The 10,953-nt window shown below is 40.5% G+C and overlaps 2 protein-coding genes across 2 annotated transcripts; both read right to left on the reverse strand.

Moving 5' to 3' along the window:
- Positions 1-1,018: 1,018 nt before the first annotated feature.
- Positions 1,019-6,088, reverse strand: LOC144020795 (ras-related protein Rab-33B-like). The gene is made up of 3 exons (XM_077524596.1): positions 5,738-6,088; positions 4,207-4,385; positions 1,019-1,442 (listed from the first exon to the last, which is right to left on the reverse strand). The coding sequence occupies exons 1-3, from the start codon at positions 5,984-5,986 to the stop codon at positions 1,127-1,129; spliced, it is 744 nt and encodes a 247-aa protein (XP_077380722.1). The 5' UTR covers positions 5,987-6,088; the 3' UTR covers positions 1,019-1,126.
- A 1,610-nt stretch (positions 6,089-7,698) lies between these two features.
- Positions 7,699-10,152, reverse strand: LOC144020522 (N-alpha-acetyltransferase 15, NatA auxiliary subunit-like). The gene is made up of 2 exons (XM_077524084.1): positions 10,011-10,152; positions 7,699-9,148 (listed from the first exon to the last, which is right to left on the reverse strand). Exons 1-2 carry the CDS (start codon positions 10,113-10,115, stop codon positions 8,951-8,953), a joined length of 303 nt encoding a protein of 100 aa, XP_077380210.1. The 5' UTR covers positions 10,116-10,152; the 3' UTR covers positions 7,699-8,950.
- Positions 10,153-10,953: the final 801 nt, after the last annotated feature.

Genomic DNA, 10,953 nt, shown 5'->3' on the forward strand with positions numbered 1-10,953 from the left:
AAGATTCTTGACATCACATAACCTCTGACATCACATAGTGTCTTACCAGTTGAAACTAGATGCTGGCTACATCAGTTCAAAACAGACACTTGACCTCACGGTCATGACCCAAACATAACCCTTGCATGATCCAAGCATAACCCTTACATGACCCTAGTCATGACAGTAAACATAACCCTTACACGGCCCTAGTCATGACAGTAAGCATAACCCTTACATGACCCTAGTCATGACACGCAGACACGGAGAAAACATGCAAACTCCACTCAGGAAGACCGGAGACTGGACTCGAACCTGATCCTCAGTAGTGGGAGCTGTACGTGCCAACCACTCTTACCTACTGTGCCGCCCTAAAAGTAAAATCGATTATTTTTTTTTAAACCCAGCCCTTAAATTTAGCAATCACATTCAAACTCACTCCCGTGCTTGCCACCAATTAAAGTGCCTCTGATTAATCCCAAATAAAGTTCAGCTGTTCTCATATACTTTTCCTTTTTGTAGTCACATCTTTGGTCACGTTTCACAGTGAGCAAATGTCCTAGTGTCCATTGCATCAGAAAGATCTAATTGTTCAAAGGAGAAGTGTACAAAATAATTCTCGGTATTTTAAGCCCTTCCAAAAGTTAACTGTAGGTATATAATGATTAAATCTTACCTTTCACCGGTTTTCTAGTTTTGGTCATGTGACATTCACAAGCTGAGCTGTGATTGGTTACCTGAGCCCTTGTGATGTCATTTTCAGTCGACAGCAAGTTGCAAAACGGGTTTTTAAAGGCACTAATTGTACGTGAAAAATAATGAAAATATCAAATTTATTATAGGCAAAATAATAAGCAAATAAGCAAAGTATCCCTTTAATGTGCCTTTACTTTAGAGTAAGCCTGACCTACAAGAGCAAATGTTTAATGTATATTAAATTTCAGTAAACTTGACAAAGAACATATCCAACCTGAAATAATTGCCTGGCTTTTCATTTTACAAACTAAGTTTCTAGAATTTGCAAATCAACACATTTAGCTCTCCATTCACATTACTTTATTTGGCAAATAATAAACACGATTACAAAATATACGTTTGAAAGTGTGACATATAAAAGTATAAATATGAAAGTCTCTTGTTCTCTCTTTCAGCAGCAGCTCCACATTTCTTTCTCCTCTGGTTTTTTATTGAAAACTTTAAAAGAGCCGCTGTATGTGAGGTTGTATGCTGCGCCGGGATTGGTCTGTCTCTTTAGTCTGGCACCGACGGCATTGACGATGTCCTCCACCTTATCCTGCTGACAGGGCACGTCCCCGACACCTCGTGGCCTGCTGCTGGATTTGGCTGATGTCTCAAAAAACATCATGTTGTGAGTCTTGGCAAAGTTCTTCGCCTGTTCCTGGCTCACCAGGTCGTCGGCCTCGATGACATCACGGAGGTCGGTCTTGTTCCCAACCAGGAACCTGTTAATTAAGCAGTCAGCATAAAAACGAGGCATGTTTTCTAACATTTCAATTAGAAATGATAAACTCAGGCCTTAAGACAGGTCTTTCTTAAATGTAAGAAAATACTTTGAAATTTATGTGAACAGTAAATTTCAAGAAAAAAAAAGCCCTTAAAAATGATATTTTCTTAAGAATTTATGAGAAAAGGAGATATTAAAATAATCGATTCATGGTTTTATGAATTGATATTGATTATTCAATTTTGTTAAACCCAACCCTATTTATTTGATGAATTTTTCCAATGGAACACATCTTCTATTTTCCCCCCAGAAAACTTACCTATTTGCTGTTGCGCACAGGCCAAACCAATAAAAATATTATTTTGGGGTCATCATGTGGCATCTTTGCGTTGTTGTTATGAGGTTTAATTCATCACTGGAGTTTGTTTGTTTGTTTTTTTCATCTGCATTTGTGATGTCTTGTGTTGTTGACGTTCAATAAATGCACCTTGTGCGAGGGAACCATTTATGAAGATACTAACAACCCATGTAAGTCTATTTATTTTATTAATGTGCGCAAATACCAAAAGGGAGTTAAATGACTTCGAGCAACACAAGATTTATGAAAAACTAATTAGATATTCTGTGAAATGGTTAATTTCAACACTTCCCTGAAAAAATTGTCAATTGATGTTGAGCGATTATGATTTTATAGTACTTTTTATGAATACTTCTGCATTAAGTACAATATCATGGTCATTGTTGGACAGTTACGTGATCATTGTGACGTATCGCGTACGTAAAACACATAGAATAACACTGCTGCCAATAAGTACAAAGAGAATTATTGACGGCGGACATCAAAGGTGGAATTATGCCCGCTAACAAAGAAGCACTTCTTCAAAAGTAGTACAGCCACAGGAGACTCGCCAAACATTTGTGTCCAGCCAAAAGTGAGGTTGAAAGTGTGGCTCGAAAACTAGGACATATTCAGCCGGCGCGTAGAGAGTCAAAGTTCAGGACCGTTGGCAAGTTGCGTGTTACAGAGGCTCAAATTACCAGTCAAGTCACCATTGACATTGGTCACGCTCGAAATATAATTTGTGGACGGTCCCAAACCTGGACAGTAAACATCCAGCTGACTTTCATGCTACCAGGCCATCCATCTACATGTTGTGTGCTAAGTGCACTTTAGCCCACATCAAGACAGGCCACACTCACCGCCCCACTCCCACATGGAGTGACATGCAACCAGATGTGTTGAGGATTTTACTCTGAACAGAATTGGCATAGTATTTGGGATAGAAGACAGTCCTTCGCTTGCCCATTACATCAGCAAACTCCCATTCAAATGAACGGAGGTGGCTGTAGTTTACGCACAGGATACAGCATTGTGATCACATGACCTGGATAATGATGTTGCCCGGTATGTTCTTATTTTGATACTAAATCGGTTTAAAAGGAAAGTCAGGGAATAAGATGCCAGAGATATTTGCGCTGGTCATTACCTGAGCCCTGTACCTTGCCACTGTGAACATTTGAACTCCTGGAAACATCAGAAAAGCCTTTTCTATGATCCTTTCCGTTTTCAGTACTTTGCCACCATCTTCTGGCATCTACAAACCGATTTTAGTGAGAGTAACCGCTACATTATAGCAAGGGTCACTGTACTACTTATATTGTTCAGGATCAAAGGAAAATTGGTGACTATCCTCACTAGGGTTGCCAACTTTCTCATCCCGAAATAAGGGACAAGTGCACGGCACGGTGTCATGGTGGTGTGAGCATGATATGTGATATCAGTGTATATTCTGATTAGATTCGAAATGCGCAAAGTTTGTACATTCCCTTTAATCCTTACTGCAGGCCATCATTATGTAATCTCATACTAAACCTCAAAGAAACCACAATTTGTCTCTTTCCCTAAAAAAACAGGTGCAAAAAAAATCAAATGCAAAAGAGGAGCGTAACTCACCAAATTTACTTTTCCCATAGATACTTGTTGTAACAGCACAGTCTTTTCTTTCTTACAGGTTTATCCATTCTCTCTTCCTAACTGACCGGACAACACTACACATTATTATTATTATTATTATTATTATTATTATTATTTTTCTAGCCACTTGTGCAGTAAAAACCGCTACATCAAATGCAGGTGACGATGCCTGATGCCTGTGATTGGCTGACAGGTGCCGTGCTTAGTGACATTGCCGTTTTAGCTGATCTAGGACCTGTAGAGTGTGATTTTCTGTGTTAAACGCTGATTGCAAAACTTGCCAGCAAGCTACATTTCTCGCAGTATTTGTTCATAAATAGTACGAGAATACATCTTGTATTGCTCCCGCTGATACGTTCACAGCTGACGTATTAAGATTGGCGTTTAGAGTGAGTGTAGGCGACATGAAGCTGTGACGAAACCAGGAAGTGCCTCTCTCTCTCTCTAGTTGCCTCTCTGACCTTGCAAGATCTCCACATAACGTCACACCCAGCGACTCATTTTATTGGCTACGAGCAACTTCCTTGTTACTTGCCAACCTATGGGAGCACCCGTGGTCCAAAAATGGCAAAGATGCCGTTTGCTGCATTTAGTGTAAGAATTGAGAATTATTTTACGGGACTTTTGACGTCCCGTACGGGACATAACAATTTAGCCCAAAATACGAGACAGTTGGCAACGCTAATCCTTGCTGACCTAGAGTGAAAGACAAAAGTTAACCCTGTATTGACACCTCAGGTGATCAGTCCAGGGTGACCTTTTTAACATTAACAGACGATGCTGTTACCTGGGGACGTCGTGGCCGAGAGAGTTGCATCTGCACTCTTCCACCCAGACAGAGAGGCTGTTAAAGCTGGTCCGACACGTGACGTCATACACGAAGAGAACTGCGTGCACGTTACGGTAGAAATGTTGCACCATGGATTTACGGAAGCGCTCTTGTCCAGCTGTGTCCCACAGTTGGAGCTGGTGAGACAGACAACACGCACAAACACACACAACCCAAAAAGAATGTAAAAGGTTCATTTTGGTTGCTGTCTAGCTGTTTATAAAGAGCAAAAGAGACACGAGGAGGAAAGAGGAAACAATGAGAGGGTGGAAAAAGTGCAGAAAAGCATGCATGTGTTGAAATACCCACTGCCAACAAACTAGCATCAACAATGAATGTAAATGAGTCACCACCAAGACGGAACAAAGAAAAGCAACAGATGTGATAGTCTCATCTTAAGCAGGGCACAAAATTACAATTTTTTTAACATTTCACTGATTTTTGTTTTTAATGTGCAAGACCCCACACTTGATGGAGGGGTGGGGGATTGGCAAACGGGAGCTTATTGCTCTTATAACGTGTGGTGTATTCAAGATGACAAACATAACGCGACATCGCCAGTACCGACAGTTGTTATTCTCACTTTGTCATGGTACCAAGACTGATCTGTGAGAGGCAACATAATGACACAGGACATGAAGACCGATGGAAACATTTACAAAGGCGAAGAAAGAGTACTAATAAAGAAATGGAAGGTAGGATGTTAACAGTCAGTTTATGTGGTAAGTATGTTGCAGTTGAGGAACTCTTCTGATCATTTTAACTGGCGAATGACGTGGGAGACGATTGTTCCGTTTCACATCGTTACCGCAAAGTAGGCGATGTGGCTCGGCCCAATTTCGGTGCTGACCACTCACAAGGATTTGTGATCCTGAATACTAACCTGATTTAATGCTCCCAACCATTTTCCAAGTAGATCAGGGAGGGGGAATTATAAAATCACTAATTAGTTGTGGTCATCATACTTCATTTACTGCTTTTGTGCCAATGCTTTAGCTTCTTACAGAATAGAAGACACTTTCAAACTCTGCAGTAGTGTTTGTTGTTAACTGTATTTGTCAGTTTACAGTAGATGTGGGCACTTAAATTTAGCTTGCATAAATATGATCTTGTGGTGTTTGTATATCCAGGTAGCATTACTGTGATAAAAGTCAACGTCCTACAGTTCCTCAACAATAAATGAAAGAATTAAAACAATGTTTTCCGTAGCATTTGAGGAACAATAACATGGGTTGCTTTTCCTTCATGTGGTTGAATTTGAGTGAGATAGCATTATTAGCATGTGTTGACCAACTTAACACATGCAAAACTTGGAAACTTCCTCCAAATGAAATCAACTTCCTTTGTGGACAGGCAAGTAGAAACAAATAACTTGTCTTCACAAAACGCCCTGGTGATGGGTAAAACAATTCTGCAACTCTGACACTGACTTATTGGAAAGCATTTCACGGTACTACACACTTGCAAATGATTACATTTGTCTTCTTACCTTGATCATCTCACCATCGATGTCAAGGAATCTCTCTCGGAAATCCACGCCGATCGTGGCCTCCACGCAGCTGGGGAACTGACCGGCGCACAGTCGGTGTGTCAGGCAGGTCTTGCCCACCGCAGAGTCCCCGATCACGAGTACTTTGAAGGTCCTGCAGCTGCTCAGCAGCGAGGAGACACTGCCCAAAGAGGTGGACAGCTCCAGAGAGGACTCCATAGCTCTCACGGGACTGGACTCATCCAACATCTACCTTGCATTGTGTGCGCGCAACGCAAGCTGTGGCACAGCAACGCCGCCTTCAAGGACACAGCTAAGCACTTGGCACACCTCCTCCAACACGGAAACAAGCTGAGGAAAACGCAGCAGCTTTCTTTTTTTGGTTTTTTTTTCTTGTTTTATATATATATATATATAAATGTGTGAATTTTCATCTTAATTGTTAAATCTAAATGTGACGTGTGATGTGAAAATAAAAGTGTTGTTCTTTTCTTTTTCATGCTTTCTTTCTATCTTTACTTTTTTTTACGCAAATGGAAATTCAAAATGCCGAAGTGGAAAAATAAAGCTCAAGGAGTTTAGAATGTGTTTATAATGTAAAATAATGAATGCTGTTATTCTTTAACTAATAATACTAATACAATGATTATGATGATGAAGGAGAAAACGGGAAAGGGATACAGTCCAGTCAGTCAGTATTGTGGGCCCCCTTGTGGCTGGCTGTAGTGGCTACAGATGATAAATCCTGCACCTTCGTGAAAGTGACTCTTAAATCAAGTTCCTTCAAATGTGTTCGTTATTTTATGAAGTTATTACCACTGTAATATTTGTCAAAGAGTCAACTTCACTGGTAATATTTGATTTCACCATTCATTATAAGCCCATAATTGCCTATATTAGAACTCATTCACTGCCAGCCATTTCTGAAAATTTCAAAATTTTCATATAAACCGAATCTACCAAATGACAGAATAGAGCCCTACTTTTTGCCTCGTCCGTAGGTTGCACAAAATACATGAGCCTACCATAGACTCTGAAACAGTGTTTATTTCGTATAAAATGGGGCAATTATGTCATCTACCGGTGGTTGGGCATCAGTAAAGTTGTTTCCAAGTATGACATTTACAGTGGAGCATAATTCTCCCACATTATCCCCGCTCAAAATGTTTTTATATAATTGACAAGGGGCTGCTCCAACATAAGCTGTCTAGTGAGTATCAAGTATAAACTGAATAAAAAAAAAAAAAAAAAAAAATCATGGCTTTTAGTTTTCATAAAGACGTTTGAGCACGTAATCTAACGACATTATTTATAAAATTGCTTTTCACAGTACTCGCAAGGCACAGATCCCAAATAGGCTAGTGGTTTTGTCTCACGGAACATGCATATTCATGACTATGGCGCGCTGAAATACGTTAGTGAGATCAACGGACGTACTGTACATGTAATATATGAACCTCAAGTGAGACATCGACGAAATGCTCAGACAGCCGTTTTCTGCTGTGCTGCCCTCTGTTGGCTCTTATGACCATTCAGCGCACCCGTGCTAACAACTATTTAAAAGGTTTCCACCTCTGATTAAAAAAAAAACACAAAAAAAAACGTGTGACGCATTTGTAAGACTTATTCTTTTATTAACATATGTAGAGCGTTGCTTCAAGAAGGACCCCCCCACCCCACACACACACAAAACAAACCCACTAATATAGCTGACCAAAGATCCATTTGTATTGGGGGAGGTTTTACACATTTTGTGGGGTCACAACCAAAATGATGTAACCCTCACAGAAACGGGACAGAGATGGAATGGGCTGTTAAATTAAACTCATAAGGTTTGTGTGTATAAAATGTTCTATTTGTACCTAAACTTGGCACGTTTTATTAGAAAAACATGGTTGCCACTAGTCTGACTACATCAATAGATGCAAATTTAAAAAGACAAGAATAAAGAAACCCAACAGTTTACTTTTGTTTGGTTTTAATACAAAAATCCAGAGATATCTTACATTGCCATCTCAGATTTAGTCTTTCACATTAGAACCCAAACTAGAGAAAGAAGGGCAAGAAATAAGGGAAATGGGTTAACAAAACAAAACTGAGCAAATTTAGGGTGCTGAAATCTTTGCATTTTAATGTTGAACCCCAGAGAACAGGTTTGGATGACAAATTCTGACCTCCCGAAGAGTCATTTGGATTTCAATGGAAGACCCCTCTGCATGAGCTATAGTGTAGATGCCGTTTAAAAAGGAAAAAAAAAAAGATCACTTGATCCTTATGTAAAATCATGACTGTTGCACGATAGACAGGAGGCATCTATGATATTGCTTAGATCCATCACTTTCTCCTAAGTGTACATGTCGAGTAGTAGTAGCAGTGTAATTTAGAACCAGACAAAAGACAACCTTGCAGTTTTCATTCTATGCTACGATCCATTTGTAGTAACAGACCATTCTTTTCGAACCACAGGGGAGCTTGTGCCTTCTTCTTCCAGGTGGTGTCGTCACACTCTGCTACACAGTGGTGATTGGAAGGTCTGCCCACCGGTGCTCAGATGATTGTTACGGCAGATCCCAATTCACCTGTGCTTGATGGATGTCCTTAGCATCTACTTCAAGTCCTCATCACCTCTTTTCTTGCTCAGCTTCCCGCTGACCCGTCGGATCAAACTCACTGAGCGCACCATTGCTCCCAAGTGACAGCTGTGTGCTGTTTTCATTATTTAAATTAAAAAAACAAAACAACCGATGGGCTTGTAGAAGCGGCAGAGTCAAACTCCAGTGGTTGTCATCTCAGAGAAACCAGTCCGGTCAGTTTCACTCCAACATTTGTCAATAACTGTTTGTTGTCCCCCCCATTAATATTCAGTGTGGTCGGTTGCGCTATTAAAAAAGTAAAATGGCCATTTTGTTATCTTCCTCCCCTTTATCACAAATAAACAAAAATGCACACATGCTCAAGACTCATTCACACCAATGACATACATACACGCACGCACGCACGCACGCACACAAACACACACGCATACAGTCCTGATTTTCAGCATATGGGAAAGAGCCAAGCCATGCCGGGTCAGACCCAATTTAAGCTGAGCCAAAGAACGAAACATCCATTTCGCTTCCCGTGTGTCTGGCTCTATAAAATGACTGCCAGGCGTACCGCAAGGCTCTGTGCAAGGCCCTATTCCTTTTCGCATCCCCTTTTGTCTGGCCATGCTCACATCTCGTTGGCTAGCTCTTCTGTTTCTGTGGAAACGTCTCCATTAGCGATCTTGGTGTTCTCCTCGTATCCAGGGGGCATGAACGCTAACGTGTAAGGGTAAAGCTTGTGACACTCGGCGCGGTACGACTCGGCACATTCCTTTGAGTCGCTCAGGTAGCCGCTCCGAAGGTTCTCCAGGACTTCTGTGCAGATCTGAACAAGAAACAAAGCACTGACATCAAACTGGGTTGATTGCTCAAAATAATTTTTTCTTTGCTAATCACGACTTAACTTAAAGGGGCATGACGACTCAAATTGAAGTGTTAAAATACCCATATTTTTCACCCACACGTTTTATTATGAATTGTATAATGGACAGGAAGCACTACTGTGGCACAATGACTGTTGCCCTTATTTTCTTGTAAAATGAAATAATGTTGGCGTGGTCGGGCCAGAAACTTCAAGTTTTGCTCTGAGCATGACGCATGCTCATGATTCTGGCCGCGTCGCTGGCCTCCATTCCGCGTTTCGCCAGAGGGGTCGCAAATGTGCAAAAACTCTGAATCGTGCATCACGGGCCTTTAAAGGGCAAATTTCAAATTTTGAGGAGCAATTTTTGCAAGTTAATCTCAGAGTCTTGAAGCAAGGTTTTATTGTAATTCAACAATAAACATAGGACAATATAACAGGGAGGTTGAGTGTAGGACTGCAGCGACTTTGCTCTGAAGGTTAGCTAAAGTGTTGTTGACGACATAGTTGAGGGGTGTGTTTGGAATGGGTGGTTTTTGTGTGGTGAACTTCCTGTTTTGTGCAAAGTGAAAAGTACTAAAGAATTTTGAGACACCTCCGGTCCCACAATACTTCTTATTTTATGATCTCAAATGGCAATTATAGACTTGAAATTTAATGTGTAACGATTTTTGAATAATTGAGCTCACGAACAGCGGAATTCATTTGCATTCAGTGATGTCTGTATTTTGTAACATTTGGCAGCTCTGCATCTTTCCACAAATGCCCATTCACAGTTTTGTGTTTTTGACTGCTTATTTTGAGCCTTGCCCATGAATGTACACACCTGGATAGATCTGTTGTCGAGTGACTCATCGAGTGCGGTGGCCAATTCAACTGCCTTTGACAGTGTCGACGAGTCATCTTTTCGCATCCCCTTTTGTCTGGCCATGCTCACATCTCGTTGGCTAGCTCTTCTGTTTCTGTGGAAACGTCTCCATTAGCGATCTTGGTGTTCAGTATTGTGGGCCCCCTTGTGGCTGGCTGTAGTGGCTACAGATGATAAATCCTGCACCTTCGTGAAAGTGACTCTTAAATCAAGTTCCTTCAAATGTGTTCGTTATTTTATGAAGTTATTACCACTGTAATATTTGTCAAAGAGTCAACTTCACTGGTAATATTTGATTTCACCATTCATTATAAGCCCATAATTGCCTATATTAGAACTCATTCACTGCCAGCCATTTCTGAAAATTTCAAAATTTTCATATAAACCGAATCTACCAAATGACAGAATAGAGCCCTACTTTTTGCCTCGTCCGTAGGTTGCACAAAATACATGAGCCTACCATAGACTCTGAAACAGTGTTTATTTCGTATAAAATGGGGTAATTATGTCATCTACCGGTGGTTGGGCATCAGTAAAGTTGTTTCCAAGTATGACATTTACAGTGGAGCATAATTCTCCCACATTATCCCCGCTCAAAATGTTTTTATATAATTGACAAGGGGCTGCTCCAACATAAGCTGTCTAGTGAGTATCAAGTATAAACTGAATAAAAAATAAATAAAAAAAAATCATGGCTTTTAGTTTTCATAAAGACGTTTGAGCACGTAATCTAACGACATTATTTATAAAATTGCTTTTCACAGTACTCGCAAGGCACAGATCCCAAATAGGCTAGTGGTTTTGTCTCACGGAACATGCATATTCATGACTATGGCGCGCTGAAATACGTTAGTGAGATCAACGGACGTACTGTACATGTAATATATGAACCTCAAGTGAG

This window comes from Festucalex cinctus, chromosome 6 (assembly GCF_051991245.1).
Source record: "Festucalex cinctus isolate MCC-2025b chromosome 6, RoL_Fcin_1.0, whole genome shotgun sequence".
In the NCBI taxonomy this organism is placed as follows: Eukaryota; Metazoa; Chordata; class Actinopteri; order Syngnathiformes; family Syngnathidae; genus Festucalex; species Festucalex cinctus.